The 18360-nt window shown below is 47.4% G+C and overlaps 1 protein-coding gene across 8 annotated transcripts in view; it reads right to left on the bottom strand.

The window, feature by feature from the left end:
- EIF2S2 (eukaryotic translation initiation factor 2 subunit beta) overlaps positions 1–18360 on the bottom strand; it is a 327902-nt gene that overhangs the window by 74908 nt on the left and 234634 nt on the right. For 6 of the 8 annotated variants that reach the window (XM_069243957.1, XM_069243950.1, XM_069243952.1 and 3 more), the window contains exon 7: positions 11122–11178. The exons of the other annotated variants lie outside the window; for them this stretch is intronic. In XM_069243957.1, coding sequence (XP_069100058.1) covers positions 11122–11178 — 57 coding nt within the window. The remainder of the gene's footprint in view (positions 1–11121; positions 11179–18360) is intronic. 8 annotated transcript variants of the gene reach the window in all.

Raw genomic sequence — 18360 nt, 5'->3', positions numbered from 1 at the left:
ACTGCACCCGCAGCCCCCAGGACCTACCCTCTGCTTAGCCTAGGTGGTGGCTACCCAGGAGCCCCCCCGTGCCTGCCTGCATCGTTGAAGAGACCCCCATGTCTCCCCATTGATCCCTATCTGAAACCCGACCCCTGTTTGCATTCTGCACCCGGCCGCCCCTGTGCCGCTTAGTGTGTACTTTCTGTGCCTGCTTGTGTCCCCCCCGGTGCCCTACAAAACCCCCCTGGTCTGCCCTCCGAAGACGCGGGTACTTACCTGCTGGCAGACTGGAAACGGGGCACCCCTATTTCCATTGAACCCCATGTGTTTTGTGCACCTCTTTGACCTCTGCACCTGACCGGCCCTGAGCTGCTGGTGTGGTAACTTTGGGGTTGCCTTGAACCCCCAACGGTGGGCTACCTTGGACCCAACTTTGAACCCTGTAAGTGTTTTACTTACCTGTGAACTTAATACTTACCTCCCCCAGGAACTGTTGATTTTTGCACTGTCCACTTTTAAAATAGCTTATTGCCATTTTTGTCAAAACTGTACATGCTGTTGTGATAATTCAAAGTTCCTAGAATACCTGAGTGAAATACCTTTCATTCAAAGTATTACTTGTAAATCTTGAAACTGTGGTTCTTAAAATAAACTAAGAAAATATATTTTTCTATATAAAAACCTATTGGCCTGGAATTGTCTTTGAGTGTGTGTTCCTCATTTATTGCCTGTGTGTGTACAACAAATGCTTAACACTACCCTCTGATAAGCCTACTGCTCGACCACACTACCACAAAATAGAGCATTAGAATTATCTCTTTTTGCCACTATCTTACCTCTAAGGGGAACCCTTGGACTCTGTTGACACTATTTCTTACTTTGAAATAGTATATACACACAGAGCCAACTTCCTACAGACATGCTAGCGCTTGCTGAGTATTTAGTATTGCACCCAAATACTGTTGTATTTGTGCTGGTTGTAGATGTGATTTTTGGTAGTTTGAGAACCCTAGTGTGTGCAAGGTTTGTATTGCATAATTCGTAGGATTTTGGCATTGCGTATGACTTTGATTTTATTAGCCAATCGTCTAGATATGGAAAGACATGTATATGTTGTCTTCTTAGGTAGGCTGCGACTACCGCTAGGCACTTTGTGAATATCCTTGGAGCTGTTGTTGTTCCAAAAGGGTAACACTTTGAACTAATAGTGCTTTCCTTGAATGACGAATCTGAGATCTTTTCTGTGTGCAGGATGGATGGGTATATGAAAATACATATCTTTGAGGTCTAATGCTGTCATGAAATAGTGTTTTTGGAGTAGTGGGCTAACATCCTTTAGAGTTACCATGTGAAAATGTTCTGACAGGATGTAAAGATTGAGGGTCCTGAGACGTAATATTGGCCGGTGGTTGCTATCTTTTTTGGGAATTAGGAAATATAGTGAGTAAACTCATGTCCCTATTTGAGATTGTGGTACCAATTCTATTGCTTGTTTGAGTAATCAAGATTGGACCTCTTCTTGTAACAGACTGATGTGTTCTGTGGATAGCTTGTGTGACCTTGGTGGTATATTTGGAGGAGTGTGTATCAATTCTAGGCAACAGCCATTGCGGGTAATTGATAGTACCCAATTGTCTGTGGTAATGTTTTGCCAATTCGTGTGGAACTGTTGTAGTCTTCCCTCCCACAGGAGAGGAGTGGAAGGGAATGAGAAAAGTCACTGTTTAGGGTGCTGTGGAGGTTGCTTAGAGGTCTGAAATTTCCCTCTATTTCTGGGGTACTGTCCTCTATATGTGCCCCTAAAACCAGCTTGTTGGTATTGCGGTTGGTTTTGCCTGTGATGTCGATGCCTCTGTTGTCTGAACCCACCTTAAAACTGAGGTTTCTGAAAGGATCTCCTGTATGGTGTTGAGTATAGTGTGCCCATTGCTTTTGCCGTGTCTGAATCCTTTAATTTTTCTATGGCTAGTTTTATCGAATGGCATATTTAACAGCCTGCTGTATTTCAGGTTTAAAACCTGAAGATCTGAGCCATGCATACCTACGTATTGTCACTGCAGTATTGACACTTCTAGCAGCTGTGTCTGCTGCATCTAGGGCAGATTGAATTTGATGGTTAGTGATGGCTTGCCCTTCTTCCACTTTTTGTTGTGCCCTCTTCTGGTGTTCTTTGGGGAGATGCTGGATTATGTCTTGCATCTTGTCCCAATGGGCTTGGTCATGTTGAGCTAACAGTGCTTGTGAGTTGGCTATCCTCCACTGATTTGCTGCCTGGGATGCAACTCGGTTCCCTGCAGCATCATCATCAACACATCGCTTTATTTGGTTAATTTAAAACATCAAAGCATAAATCACACAATACAAGAATAAAATTTAAAATCATAAATATCTGGCATTCCAAAAATACATAAAAGAATAAAACAAATACTAAAATCAAAGAGCTATTCCTCTTCACAAAGTGCATAACTACCTAGCCCTTATTCCTCAGGATAGCCAAAATATCATTCAACGAGCTAATACCCTAATCGTAGGCCTCATAATAATCAAGAAAAAAAAATGTAACTGCCAAATTCGTATATGCCATGCAGCCGCAAGGAACTTGCTAACTGCACAGAACAGGGTGCAGGATGTGTCCCTCATCATAATCCTTAAAGCATCTATACAGCATCTGATCCCCATATTCTTACAAACTGGACGTAGCCACCTCTGACGAGCAATCCTATATGCTGGGCATAGGAACATAAAATGCACAATGGTTTCCGGAGAAATACTACAACTCTGGCATAGATCAGTACTCAGAGCAGAATCCCGCCAATTGCCAAAAGATTTAAGAGGTAGGCATCCATATCTAAACTGAATATACAAACTCTTGCTAAATGGATCAGTAATAAGATCCATAAACAGTTCAAAACACGGATGCCACTTAGTATCAAGAAATTGAGAAGTCAATCTGCCATGAGACAAATGAAGTAAGTAGTTTCCCCTGACATACGCCCAATAAGCTGTTTTTAGATGCTTCTTCTGCTCTTTCCTTAAATTATGAGGATGGCTCCAGTAATTACTAAGACCCAGAACGCAAAACCATTTAGATATGTGTTTAAACCAAGGGATAGTAAGCACGTTGGGTCTATCTAAGATATCTTGGATGGATTCCTTGTATGAGAGTAGCTCAGGAGTACACCAAACACGTACCCAGAAAAGCAGCGGTCTTAGAGCAATAATGTCTGAGATACATGCAAGTCTGAGGTCCCAAAACATTGGTGTAAGGAAATGCCTCCTTGGCATGGTTGCACCCTGACTTTTTGCCTTTGCTGATGCTATGTTTACAATTGAAAGTGTGCTGAGGCCTGCTAACCAGGCCCCAGCACCAGTGTTCTTTCCCTAACCTGTACTTTTGTATCCACAATTGGCAGACCCTGGCATCCAGATAAGTCCCTTGTAACTGGTACTTCTAGTACCAAGGGCCCTGATGCCAAGGAAGGTCTCTAAGGGCTGCAGCATGTCTTATGCCACCCTGGAGACCTCTCACTCAGCACAGACACACTGCTTGCCAGCTTGTGTGTGCTAGTGAGAACAAAACGAGTAAGTCGACATGGCACTCCCCTCAGGGTGCCATGCCAGCCTCTCACTGCCTATGCAAGTATAGGTCAGTCACCCCTCTAGCAGGCCTTACAGCCCTAAGGCAGGGTGCACTATACCATAGGTGAGGGTACCAGTGCATGAGCATGGTACCCCTACAGTGTCTAAACAAAACCTTAGACATTGTAAGTGCAGGGTAGCCATAAGAGTATATGGTCTGGGAGTCTGTCAAACACGAACTCCACAGCACCATAATGGCTACACTGAAAACTGGGAAGTTTGGTATCAAACTTCTCAGCACAATAAATGCACACTGATACCAGTGTACATTTTATTGCAAAATACACCCCAGAGGGCACCTTAGAGGTGCCCCCTGAAACGTAACCGACTGTCTGTGTAGGCTGACTAGTTCCAGCAGCCTGCCACACTAGAGACATGTTGCTGGCCTCATGGGGAGAGTGCCTTTGTCACTCTGAGGCCAGTAACAAAGCCTGCACTGGGTGGAGATGCTAACACCTCCCCCAGGCAGGAGCTGTAACACCTGGCGGTGAGCCTCAAAGGCTCACCCCTTTGTCACAGCCCAGCAGGGCACTCCAGCTTAGTGGAGTTGCCCACCCCCTCCGGCCACGGCCCCCACTTTTGGCGGCAAGGCTGGAGGGAACAAAGAAAGCAACAAGGAGGAGTCACTGGCCAGTCAGGACAGCCCCTAAGGTGTCCTGAGCTGAGGTGACTGACTTTTAGAAATCCTCCATCTTGCAGATGGAGGATTACCCCAATAGGGTTAGGATTGTGACCCCCTCCCCTTGGGAGGAGGCACAAAGAGGGTGTACCCACCCTCAGGGCTAGTAGCCATTGGCTACTAACCCCCCAGACCTAAACACGCCCTTAAATTTAGTATTTAAGGGCTACCCTGAACCCTAGAAAATTAGATTCCTGCAACAACAAGAAGGACTGCCCAGCTGAAAACCCCTGCAGAGGAAGACCAGAAGACGACAACTGCCTTGGCTCCAGAAACTCACCGGCCTGTCTCCTGCCTTCCAAAGAACTCTGCTCCAGCGACGCTTTCCAAAGGGACCAGCGACCTCTGAATCCTCTGAGGACTGCCCTGCTTCGACGACAAGAAACTCCAGAGGACAGCGGACCTGCTCCAAAAAGACTGCAACTTTGTTTCAAGAAGCAGCTTTAAAGAACCCTGCAACTCCCCGCAAGAAGCGTGAGACTTGCAACACTGCACCCGGCGACCCCGACTCGGCTGGTGGAGAACCAACACCTCAGGGAGGACCCCCGGACCACTCTACGACTGTGAGTACCAAAACCTGTCCCCCCTGAGCCCCCACAGCGCCGCCTGCAGAGGGAATCCCGAGGCTTCCCCTGACCGCGACTCTCTGAAACCTAAGTCCCGACGCCTGGAAAAGACCCTGCACCCGCAGCCCCCAGGACCTGAAGGACCGGACTTTCACTGCAGAAGTGACCCCCAGGAGTCCCTCTCCCTTGCCCAAGTGGAGGTTTCCCCGAGGAAGCCCCCCCTTGCCTGCCTGCAGCGCTAAAGAGATCCCTTGATCTCTCATTGACTTCCATTGCGAACCCGACGCTTGTTCTAACACTGCACCCGGCCGCCCCCGCGCCGCTGAGGGTGAAATTTCTGTGTGGGCTTGTGTCCCCCCCGGTGCCCTACAAAACCCCCCTGGTCTGCCCTCCGAAGACGCGGGTACTTACCTGCAAGCAGACCGGAACCGGGGCACCCCCTTCTCTCCATCATAGCCTATGCGTTTTGGGCACCACTTTGAACTCTGCACCTGACCGGCCCTGAGCTGCTGGTGTGGTGACTTTGGGGTTGCTCTGAACCCCCAACGGTGGGCTACCTTGGACCAAGAACTGAACCCTGTAAGTGTCTTACTTACCTGGTAAAACTAACAAAAACTTACCTCCCCCAGGAACTGTGAAAATTGCACTAAGTGTCCACTTTTGAAATAGCTATTTGTGAATAACTTGAAAAGTATACATGCAATTGAAATGATTCAAAGTTCCTAATGTACTTACCTGCGATACCTTTCAAACAAGATATTACATGTTAAATTTGAACCTGTGGTTCTTAAAATAAACTAAGAAAAGATATTTTTCTATACAAAACCTATTGGCTGGATTTGTCTCTGAGTGTGTGTACCTCATTTATTGTCTATTGTAATACCCTTAGAGGTAAAATAGTGGTAAAAAGAGATAATACTAATGCTCTATTTTGTGGTAGTGTGGTCGAGCAGTAGGCTTATCCAAGGAGTAGTGTTAAGCATTTGTTGTACATACACAGACAATAAATGAGGTACACACACTCCGAGACAAATCCAGCCAATAGGTTTTGTATAGAAAAATCTCTTTTCTTAGTTTATTCTAAGAACCACAGGTTCAAATTTAACATGTAAGATCTTGTTTGAAAGGTATTGCAGGTAAGTACATTAGGAACTTTGAATCATTTCAATTGCATGTATACTTTTCAAGTTATTCACAAATAGCTATTTTAAAAGTGGACACAGTGCAATTCTCACAGTTCCTGGGGGGAGGTAAGTTTTTGTTAGTTTTACCAGGTAAGTACGACACTTACAGGGTTCAGTTCTTGGTCCAAGGTAGCCCACCGTTGGGGGTTTAGAGCAACCCCAAAGTTTCCACACCAGCAGCTCAGGGACGGTCAGGTGCAGAGTTCAAAGTGGTGCCCAAAACACATAGGCTTCAATGGAGAGAAGGGGGTGCCCCGGTTCCGGTCTGCTTGCAGGTAAGTACCCGCGTCTTCGGAGGGCAGACCAGGGGGGTTTTGTAGGGCACCGGGGGGGACACAAGCCCACACAGAAATTTCACCCTCAGCGGCGCGGGGGCGGCCGGGTGCAGTGTTAGAACAAGTGTCGGGTTCGCAATGGAAGTCAATGAGAGATCAAGGGATCTCTTCAGCGCTGCAGGCAGGCAAGGGGGGGCTTCCTCGGGGAAACCTCCACTTGGGCAAGGGAGAGGGACTCCTGGGGGTCACTTCTGCAGTGAAAGTCCGGTCCTTCAGGTCCTGGGGGCTGCAGGTGCAGGGTCTTTTCCAGGCGTCAGGACTTAGGTTTCAGAGAGTCGCGGTCAGGGGAAACCTCGGGATTCCCTCTGCAGGCGGCGCTGTGGGGGCTCAGGGGGGACAGGTTTTGGTACTCACAGTCGTAGAGTAGTCCGGGGGTCCTCCCTGAGGTGTTGGTTCTCCACCAGCCGAGTCAGGGTCGCAGGGTGCAGTGTTGCAAGTCTCACGCTTCTTGCGGGGAGATTGCAGGGTTCTTTAAAGCTGCTCCTTTGGATAAAGTTGCAGTCTTTTTGGAGCAGGTCCGCTGTCCTCGGGAGTTTCTTGTCGTCGTCGAAGCAGGGCAGTCCTCAGAGGATTCAGAGGTCGCTGGTCCCTTTGGAAGGCGTCGCTGGAGCAGAGTTCTTTGGAAGGCAGGAGACAGGCCGGTGAGTTTCTGGAGCCAAGGCAGTTGTTGTCTTCTGGTCTTCCTCTGCAGGGGTTTTCAGCTAGGCAGTCCTTCTGGTTGTTGCAGGAATCTCAATCTTTAGGTTCAGGGAAGCCCTTAAATACTAAATTTAAGGGCGTGTTTAGGTCTGGGGGGTTAGTAGCCAATGGCTACTAGCCCTGAGGGTGGGTACACCCTCTTTGTGCCTCCTCCCAAGGGGAGGGGGTCACATTCCTATCCCTATTGGGGGAATCCTCCTTCTACAAGATGGAGGATTTCTAAAAGTCAGAGTCATCTCAGCTCAGGACACCTTAGGGGCTGTCCTGACTGGCCAGTGACTCCTCCTTGTTTTTCTCATTATCTCTCCTGGACTTGCCGCCAAAAGTGGGGGCTGGGTCCAGGAGGCGGGCATCTCCACTAGCTGGAGTGCCCTGGGGCATTGTAACACGAAGCTTGAGCCTTTGAAGCTCACTGCTAGGTGTTACAGTTCCTGCAGGGGGGAGGTGTGAAGCACCTCCACCCAGAGCAGGCTTTGTTTCTGTCCTCAGAGAGCACAAAGGCTCTCACCGCATGAGGTCAGACACTCGTCTCTCAGCAGCAGGCTGGCACAGACCAGTCAGTCCTGCACTGAACAATTGGGTAAAATACAGGGTGCATCTCTAAGATGCACTCTGTGTGTATTTTCTAATAAATCCAACACTGGCATCAGTGTGGGTTTATTATTCTGAGAAGTTTGATACCAAACTTCCCAGTATTCAGTGTAGCCATTATGGTGCTGTGGAGTTCGTGTTTGACAGACTCCCAGCCCATATACTCTTATGGCTACCCTGCACTTACAATGTCTAAGGTTTTGCTTAGACACTGTAGGGGCATAGTGCTCATGCACATATGCCCTCACCTGTGGTATAGTGCACCCTGCCTTAGGGCTGTAAGGCCTGCTAGATGGGTGACTTACCTATGCCACAGGCAGTGTGAGGTTGGCATGGCACCCTGAGGGGAGTGCCATGTCGACTTAGTCATTTTCTCCCCACCAGCACACACAAGCTGGCAAGCAGTGTGTCTGTGCTGAGTGAGGGGTCCCTAGGGTGGCATAAGACATGCTGCAGCCCTTAGAGACCTTCCCTGGCATCAGGGCCCTTGGTACCAGGGGTACCAGTTACAAGGGACTTACCTGGGTGCCAGGGTTGGGCCAATTGTGGAGACAATGGTACATTTTAGGTGAAAGAACACTGGTGCTGGGGCCTGGTTAGCAGGGTCCCAGCACACTTCTCAGTCAAGTCAGCATCAGTATCAGGCAAAAAGTGGGGGGTAACTGCAACAGGGAGCCATTTCTTTACAGTGTGTGTTCCTCATTTATTGCCTGTGTGTATGTACAACAAATGCTTAACACTACTCCTTGGATAAGCCTACTGCTCGACCACACTACCACAAAATAGAGCATTAGTATTATCTATTTTTACCACTATTTTACCTCTAAGGGGAACCCTTGGACTCTGCATACTATTCCTTACTTTGAAATAGTGCATACAGAGCCAACTTCCTACAATCCCTCTTTAGGCTTTTAACCACGCCCATGTCACGCCTGTCACTTTCATTGATTTGTGGGCTTGCCTTTTAAAATCTGCTTGATTTCATTAGTGAAAGGCATGCATAGGTCATGCCTTTTCCAGTGTTTAGCCCTCCTCGAGTGCAATGGCCAACTACTGAAAACATACGAGGCTCCATGTTTTCATCATATTTTCCGGACTACTTTATCTTTTTATTTTACACATAGCACGATCATGCTCGGCTTTTTGGTTTTAAATTTCAGCATGATCGCGCTGCATTTTACATAGCGCGATCACGCTCGGTTTTGTTCTTTCAATTTGTGTGGCAAGAAAAGTCTGGATAGGAGTTTACGCCGCTAATAGCTCTAACTCGAGCAAATGAGAGATCCATTGCATTACAAATGCATGTTTAGTTGTTACAAGGACTCAACCACCTGCCTTAACAGTGCCTCCCCTCTGAAAGGTTTGTTGATGGAGGCTTGTATCTCCTGCTTGAAACCGGACATTCTGAGCCAGGCATGCTTTCTTAGTGTTGTTCTTATTTGACTGCTGGCAGTGTCTGCTGCACCCAGGGATTACTTTAAGAAGGTGTTGGCAATGTTCTTGCCTTCTTAGACTATTGCCTTGGCTCTATTCCTGTCTTTCTCTGGAAGTTTCTGCAAGAAAGCTTTGATTTCGTCCCATTGTTGGTGACCATATCTGTTTAGTAGCATGTTTGAACTGGTAATTCGCCATTGTGTTGCCGCTTCTCTCTCTATCTTTCTGCCCAGTGTCTAGCCTTTTTCTCTCCCTTTCTGGTGAGGGCCCTGTTAAGGTGTGTGCGTTCTCCCCTTTCTGGCCATAGTAACAATGATGGAATTTGCTGGGCTGTTCTTCTGAATGTATCTGGGATCTTTGAAGGCTTACATTTCTATTCCAACCGAAGGGTGACTGTCTTGGCTGTATCCAGTTCTAAAAAGGCTTCTTTGCCTTGGTCCAAAATGCTAGGAAGCAGCGAAATGCTTAGGTTCTCCTTATTGGCAGGCATTAATGTCTCCAGGAGAAAACAGTAATCTCCTTTGTCCTCCTTTAGTGGAAACCGACATGTTTCTGCAGCCCTTTTTACCAGACTATTGTACATTGTGAGGTTGTGGGGTGGCAATGGCTTTGAGGGGTAGGTGTCTACCTCTTTCTAGGGATTCCATTTTGAAGCCGATCCAAGACTCCTCGTCAAATCCTTCTGCTTCTTCCCCTTTGGCTTCCTAGAACTCCTCTTTGGCTTACTCTTCTTGAGGTTCCGGAGTTGGTGGAATTTCTAAGGCCGATTCCTGTTCTTTGGCATGAAGGGTTGTCGAAGGCTTGCTTGGGATCCTGAATTTACTTAAGGAGTCAAACTCCTTTTTGCGTTGGATAAGCACTGCCATTTCTGCTTCTATCCTTCGTCTCTTCCTTTCAACCTCATACACCTTTCTGGTGTCTAGCATTGGGGACTGTCTTTCTCTGTGGCTTTGACAGTTCTGTCTCCGAAGATTTTGGCTTCTCCTTCCAGGTCCCCTGTCCAAAGGGTCCTTTTGACATTTTTGCCGGCTTGCCATCATCGGTATCCCATGGCTGGGATCAGTGGCCTATTTTTGCTCGTGGCTGACCTTCGATTGTCGATTTCTTTGACGTCGAGGCTGCCTTGTGCACTTTTTTCTCTGAGGTCTTCCCCCTCAGCCTTTCAGCATTTTGTTTAGCTCTTGAGACTTTCTTTTGGCATCCTTTGCAGTCTTCTTCTCCGCTTCTCACTTTTTAATGTATGCTTTTAGCATTTTGATGTCAGAACCTCCGAGTGCCGTATCTTCGACGTTCTCAGTCATTGCTGGAAAGTCCTGGATCTTTTAGCGGCATCTGTGGCTTCTGGCCGTTGGACATTGTGTTGTAGTGTTTTAGTCTTCGTTTACGGCGTACCTTCAGGGTCTTTGGTACAAACGCTACGCAGGCCTCACAGTCCTCTTGTCGGTGGTCTTTTGGTAGTTTGCAGATTACATTGGTGTCTCACTGCGCAAATTTGTTGTGGCAGTTCAGGAATAACTTAAATGGGTTTTGTTCCATGACCCCTACCTTGCCACACTTTTCATCTAGGTGTAGACTCAGACTGGGTCCCCCATGAAGGGAAGAATGAAGGGTCCCCTTCTGTCTCATTGTCTTCTCTCTCCCTATTCAACTCTTTTTTCCTTGGCATGTCTCAGAATTTTCCAAACGTTTTTTTGCTTCCAGACCCAATGGCAGAAAAAAGAATCTGAAGAATGCTACCACACGCAAGAACACAATAAGGGACACAGATAATTCCAGACCCAACCACTAGATAGTGGAATAATGCACAGCATGTGAAACCAGAAAAGGACTCATGCTAATTTAAAGACACTTTTAAGACTCTAAAAGGAGGAAGGCGGCAACACCAACATTACTCGTGCACGAACAGTAAACTGCTTACAAACTTGCATCCAAGAATTCCCTGTTTAACACAATACAACTTTTAGGACTTAAAGGATAATAGACTTGATAAGAAAATGCAAATTTTTACTTACCTAGTGCCCAACTCAGCCAACAAAAATGCCAACAGGTGTTTTGGCTGCCGATGTAAACTAAAATTAAAAGAGTGGTTATTACTGGCAAGAAAGTTCAAAACTAATAACAAAAAGAAGACAATGAAAACTGTGCTCAGTTATGGTGGAACCCAGTCACCCAAGTACTGCTGCAACAAATCCAGAAGCTATTTCTCAAATGCAATGGACACTGTAGGAAGTTGGCTCTGTATGCACTATTTCAAAGTAAGGAATAGTATGCACAGAGTCCAAGTGTTCCCCTTAGAGGTAAGATAGTGGCAAAAAGAGATAATACTAATGCTCTATTTTGTGGTAGTGTGGTCAAGCAGTAGGCTTATCAAAGGAGTAGTGTTAAGCATTTGTTGTACAGGCCAATAGGTTTTTGTATAGAAAAATATATTTTCTTTAGTTTATTTTAAGAACCACAGGTTCGAATTTTACATGTAATACTTTAAATGAAAGGTATTGCAGGTAGGTACTTTAGGAACTTTGAATTATCAAAATAGCATACACAGTTTTCAAATAAATCACATATAGTTATTTAATTTTCAACAGTTCCTGGGGGGAGTAAGTTTGTTAGTTTTTGCAGGTAAGTAAACCACCTACGGGGTTCAAGTTTGGGTCCAAGGTAGCCCACCGTTGGGGGTTCAGAGCAACCCCAAAGTTACCACACCAGCAGATTAGGGCCGGTCAGGTACAGAGTTCAAATTATACCCAAAACGCATAGGCTTCAATGGAGAAGGGGGTGCCCCGGTTCCAGTCTGCCAGCAGGTAAGTACCCGCGTCTTCGGAGGGCAGACCAGGGGGGTTTTGTAGGGCACCGGGGGGGACACAAGTTCACACCAAAAGTACACCCTCAGCAGCATGGGGCGGCCGGGTGCAGTGTGCAAACACGCGTCGGGTTTGTAATTGAAATCAATGGGAGACCAAGGGGTCTCTTCAGCGATGCAGGCAGGCAAGGGGGGGCTCCTCGGGGTAGCCACCACCTGGGCAAGGGAGAGGGCCTCCTGGGGGTGTCACTCCTGCACTGGAGTTCTGATCTTTCAGGTCCTGGGGGGCTGCGGGTCCAGAGTCTTTTCCAGGCGTCGGGATCTGGGAGTCAGGCAGTCGCGGTCAGAGGGAGCCTCGGGATTCCCTCTGCAGGCGTCGCTGTGGGGGCTCAGGGGGGGGCAACTCTGGCTACTCACGGTCTCGCAGTCGCCGGGGAGTCCTCCCTGAAGTGTTGTTTCTCCACAAGTCGAGCCGGGGTGTTGGGTGCAGAGTAGCAAGTCTCACGCTTCCGGCGGGAAACGCAGTTGTCTTGAAGTTGCTTCTTTGGAAACAAAGTTGCAGTCTTTGGTGAACAGGGCCGCTGTTCTCAGGAGTTTCTTGGTCCTTCTAGAGCAGGGCACTCCTCTGAGGATTCAGAGGTCGCTGGTCCATGGGGAGAGTGTCGCTGGAGCAGTTTCTTCAGAAGGGGGGGGGGAAGACAGGCCGGTAGAGCTGGGGCAAAAGCAGTTGGTGTGTCTGTCTTCTCTGCAGGGTTTTTCAGCTTAGCAGTCCTCTTCTTCTTAGGTTGCAGGAATCTGAGTTCCTAGGTTCAGGGGAGCCCCTAAATACAGAATTTAGGGGTGTGTTTAGGTCAAGGAGGGCAGTAGCCAATGGCTACTAGCCCTGAGGGTGGCTACACCCTCTTTGTGCCTCCTCCCAAAGGAAGGGGGTCACATTCCTATCCCTATTGGGGGGATCCTCCATCTGCAAGATGGAGGATTCCTAAAAGTCAGAGTCACTTCAGCTCAGGTTGCCTTAGGGGCTGTCCTGACTGGTCAGTGACTCCTTGTTTTTCTCATTATCTCCTCCGGCCTTACCCGCCAAAAGTGGGGCCGTGGCCGGAGGGGGCACAATAGTGTTTTGTAAATGTATGAGGGGTTGACCATGTAGATGCTTTACATATGTCAACCATTGGAATGTTTCCTAAAAAACCCATTGTTGCACCCTTTTTTCTTGTGGAATGTGCTTTAAGAGTGATCAAGAGCGGACTCTTTGCTTTGATATAACATGTTTTTATACATCTAACAATCCATCTTGCTAATCCTTGTTTTGATATAGGATTGCCTGTATGTAGTTGTTGGAAAGCAACAAAGAGTTGCTTTGTTTTTCTAAAATCGTTAGTTCTGTCTATGTAGTACATAAGAGCTCTTTTGAGATCTAGGGTATGAAGCGCTCTTTCTGTCACAGAATCTGGCTGTGGAAAGAAGACTGGCAATTCCACTGTTTGATTTAAGTGAATTAAGTGAAAAGGAGATACAACTTTTGACAGAAATTTTGGATTTTTCGTAGTACAACCTTATGTTTGTGCACTTGGAAAAAAGGTTCTTAAAGAGTGAATGCATGTATTTCACTAACTCTTCTTAACGAAGTAATAGCTACAAGGAAGGCAACCTTCCATGTAAAAAATTGAATTTGGCAAGAGTGCATGGATTCGAAAGGCGGTCCCTTGAATCTGATAAGTACAATATTTAAATTCCATGAAGGAACAGGTGGTGTTCTGGGTGGAATAATGCATTGGAATCCTTCCATGAAGGCTTTGATAACTGGAACTCTGAATAGAGAAGTATCTTTAATAGTTTGTAAATATGCAGATATTGCAGTAAGGTATTTTAATGGATGAATAAGCCAAATTTGATTTTTGTAAATGAAGCAAATAGCATACAATATCTTGTATAGATGCTGTAAGTGGATCTATGGTTTTAGATTGACAATAGACAAATCTTTTCCACTTAATTGCGTAGCACACTCTAGTAGTAGGTTTTCGTGCTTGTTTAATAACTTCCATACATTCTGATGGAAGATTTAAATAACCAAATTCTATGATTTCAGGAGCCAAAATCACTAGATTGAGAGCATTGGGGTTTGGATGCCTTATTTGACCTTTGTTTTGTGTTAACTAATCTGTTCTGTTTGGGAATTTGGAGTGAGGTACTACAGATATGTTGTGTACCAAGGTTGGCGTGCCCATGTTGGTGCAATGAGTATCATACCGTTGACTAGAAATGGAAGGAGTGGTAGAGGGGGACAAGCGTAAGCAAATATCCCTGACCAATTGATCCATAGAGCATTGCCCTTGGACAGGGGATGTGGGTGTCTGGATGCAAAGTTTTGGCATTTTGCGTTTTCGCTTGTTGCGAATAGATCTATATCTGGTGTCCCCCATTTCTGAATGTACTTTTGAAGTACTTGTGAGTGAATCTCCCATTCGTGCGTTTGTTGGTGATTTCTGCTGAGGAGATCTGCCAACCGATTGTCTATTCCTGTAATGTATTGTGCTAGTAGATGAGTTTGTGAATAGCCCATTTCCAAATTGTATGGGCTAGAAGAGACAGCTGAGATGAATGTGTGTCCCCGTTTGTTGAGATAAAAACAGACATGACCATGTATTATAAGGACATTCTTCTGTTTTAGAAGAGGTTGAAATGCCTTTAGGGCAAGGAACACAGCTAATAATTCTAACTGGTTTATGTGTAGCTGTTTCTGTTTGACAACCCATGGACCTTGAATGGTTTGATAGTTTAGGTGAGCTCCCCAACTGATCATTGATGCATCTGTTGTAATTATGGTCTGAGGCACAGGGTCTTGAAACAACCGCTGTAGGAAGTTGGCTCTGTATGTGCTATTTCAAAGTAAGGAATAGCATGCACAGAGTCCAAGGGTTCCCCTTAGAGGTAAAATAGTGGTAAAAATAGATAATACTAATGCTCTATTTTGTGGTAGTGTGGTCGAGCAGTAGGCTTATCCAAGGAGTAGTGTTAAGCATTTGTTGTACATACACATAGACAATAAATGAGGTACACACACTCAGCGACAAATCCAGCCAATAGGTTTTTATATAGAAAAATATCTTTTCTTAGTTTATTTTAAGAACCACAGGTTCAAATTCTACATGTAATAGCTCATTCGAAAGGTATTGCAGGTAAGTACTTTAGGAACTTCAGATCATCAAAATTGCATGTATACTTTTCAAGTTATTCACAAATAGCTGTTTTAAAAGTGGACACTTAGTGCAATTTTCACAGTTCCTAGGGGAGGTAAGTATTTGTTAGTTTTACCAGGTAAGTAAGACACTTACAGGGTTCAGTTCTTGGTCCAAGGTAGCCCACCGTTGGGGGTTCAGAGCAACCCCAAAGTCACCACACCAGCAGCTCAGGGCCGGTCAGGTGCAGAGTTCAAAGTGGTGCCCAAAACACATAGGCTAGAATGGAGAGAAGGGGGTGCCCCGGTTCCGGTCTGCTTGCAGGTAAGTACCCGCGTCTTCGGAGGGCAGACCAGGGGGGTTTTGTAGGGCACCGGGGGGGACACAAGTCCACACAGAAATTTCACCCTCAGCGGCGCGGGGGCGGCCGGGTGCAGTGTAGAAACAAGCGTCGGGTTTGCAATGTTAGTCTATGAGAGATCTCGGGATCTCTTCAGCGCTGCAGGCAGGAAAGGGGGGGGTTCCTCGGGGAAGCCTCCACTTGGGCAAGGGAGAGGGACTCCTGGGGGTCACTTCTCCCGTGAAAGTCCGGTCCTTCAGGTCCTGGGGGCTGCGGGTGCAGGGTCTCTCCCAGGTGTCGGGACTTTAGGTTCAAAAGAGTCGCGGTCAGGGGAAGCCTCGGGATTCCCTCTGCAGGCGGCGCTGTGGGGGCTCAGGGGGGACAGGCTTTGGTACTCACAGTATCAGAGTAGTCCTGGGGTCCCTCCTGAGGTGTTGGATCGCCACCAGTCGAGTCGGGGTCGCCGGGTGCAGTGTTGCAAGTCTCACGCTTCTTGCGGGGAGCTTGCAGGGTTCTTTAAAGCTGCTGGAAACAAAGTTGCAGCTTTTCTTGGAGCAGGTCCGCTGTCCTCGGGAGTTTCTTGTCTTTTCGAAGCAGGGGCAGTCCTCAGAGGATGTCGAGGTCGCTGGTCCCTTTGGAAGGCGTCGCTGGAGCAGGATCTTTGGAAGGCAGGAGACAGGCCGGTGAGTTTCTGGAGCCAAGGCAGTTGTCGTCTTCTGGTCTTCCTCTGCAGGGGTTTTTCAGCTAGGCAGTCCTTCTTCTTGTAGTTGCAGGAATCTAATTTTCTAGGGTTCAGGGTAGCCCTTAAATACTAAATTTAAGGGCGTGTTTAGGTCTGGGGGGTTAGTAGCCAATGGCTACTAGCCCTGAGGGTGGGTACACCCTCTTTGTGCCTCCTCCCAAGGGGAGGGGGTCACAATCCTAACCCTATTGGGGGAATCCTCCATCTGCAAGATGGAGGATTTCTAAAAGTTAGAGTCACCTCAGCTCAGGACACCTTAGGGGCTGTCCTGACTGGCCAGTGACTCCTCCTTGTTATTCTCATTATTTTCTCCGGCCTTGCCGCCAAAAGTGGGGCCTGGCCGGAGGGGGCGGGCAACTCCACTAGCTGGAGTGTCCTGCTGGGTTGGCACAAAGGAGGTGAGCCTTTGAGGCTCACCGCCAGGTGTGACAATTCCTGCCTGGGAGAGGTGTTAGCATCTCCACCCAGTGCAGGCTTTGTTACTGGCCTCAGAGTGACAAAGGCACTCTCCCCATGGGGCCAGCAACATGTCTCGGTTTGTGGCAGGCTGCTAAAACTAGTCAGCCTACACAGATAGTCGGTTAAGTTTCAGGGGGCACCTCTAAGGTGCCCTCTGTGGTGTATTTTACAATAAAATGTACACTGGCATCAGTGTGCATTTATTGTGCTGAGAAGTTTGATACCAAACTTCCCAGTTTTCAGTGTAGCCATTATGGTGCTGTGGAGTTCGTGTTTGACAGACTCCCAGACCATATACTCTTATGGCTACCCTGCACTTACAATGTCTAAGGTTTTGTTTAGACACTGTAGGGGTACCATGCTCATGCACTGGTACCCTCACCTATGGTATAGTGCACCCTGCCTTAGGGCTGTAAGGCCTGCTAGAGGGGTGTCTTACCTATACTGCATAGGCAGTGAGAGGCTGGCATGGCACCCTGAGGGGAGTGCCATGTCGACTTACTCGTTTTGTCCTCACTAGCACACACAAGCTGGCAAGCAGTGTGTCTGTGCTGAGTGAGAGGTCTCCAGGGTGGCATAAGACATGCTGCATCCCTTAGAGACCTTCCTTGGCATCAGGGCCCTTGGTACTAGAAGTACCAGTTACAAGGGATTTATCTGGATGCCAGGGTCTGCCAATTGTGGATACAAAAGTACAGGTTAGGGAAAGAACACTGGTGCTGGGGCCTGGTTAGCAGGCCTCAGCACACTTTCAATTGTAAACATAGCATCAGCAAAGGCAAAAAGTCAGGGGGCAACCATGCCAAGGAGGCATTTCCTTACACAACCCCCCCCCAAACGAAAGAGGATGAGACTAACCTTTCCCAAGAGAGTCTTCATTTTCTAAGTGGAAGAACCTGGAAAGGCCATCTGCATTGGCATGGGCAGTCCCAGGTCTGTGTTCCACTATAAAGTCCATTCCCTGTAGGGAGATGGACCACCTCAACAGTTTAGGATTTTCACCTTTCATTTGCATCAGCCATTTGAGAGGTCTGTGGTCAGTTTGAACTAGGAAGTGAGTCCCAAAGAGGTATGGTCTCAGCTTCTTCAGGGACCAAACCACAGCAAAGGCCTCCCTCTCAATGGCACTCCAACGCTGCTCCCTGGGGAGTAACCTCCTGCTAATGAAAGCAACAGGCTGGTCAAGGCCATCATCATTTGTTTGGGACAAAACTGCCCCTATCCCATGTTCAGAGGCATCAGTCTGCACAATGAACTGCTTAGAATAATCTGGAGCTTTGAGAACTGGTGCTGAGCACATTGCCTGTTTCAGGGTGTCAAAGGCCTGTTGGCAGTCCACAGTCCAGTTTACTTTCTTGGGCATTTTCTTGGAGGTGAGTTCAGTGAGGGCTGTCACAATGGATCCATATCCCTTCACAAACCTCCTGTAATACCCAGTCAAGCCAAGGAATGCCCTGACTTGAGTCTGGGTTTTTGGAGCTACCCAGTCCAGAATAGTCTGGATCTTGGGTTGGAGTGGCTGAACTTGGCCTCCACCTACAAGGTGTCCCAAGTAAACCACAGTTCCCTGCCCTATCTGGCATTTGGATGCCTTGATAGAGAGGCCTGCAGATTGCAGAGCCTTCAAAACCTTCCTCAGGTGGACCAGGTGATCCTGCCAGGTGGAGCTAAAGACAGCAATATCATCAAGATAAGCTGTGCTAAAGGACTCCAAGCCAGCAAGGACTTGAT

Source organism: Pleurodeles waltl, chromosome 7, assembly GCF_031143425.1.
Source record: "Pleurodeles waltl isolate 20211129_DDA chromosome 7, aPleWal1.hap1.20221129, whole genome shotgun sequence".
Lineage (NCBI taxonomy): Eukaryota > Metazoa > Chordata > Amphibia > Caudata > Salamandridae > Pleurodeles > Pleurodeles waltl.
Note: the sequence above shows the minus strand (reverse complement) of the source record. Positions and strands in the feature narration are given on the sequence as shown.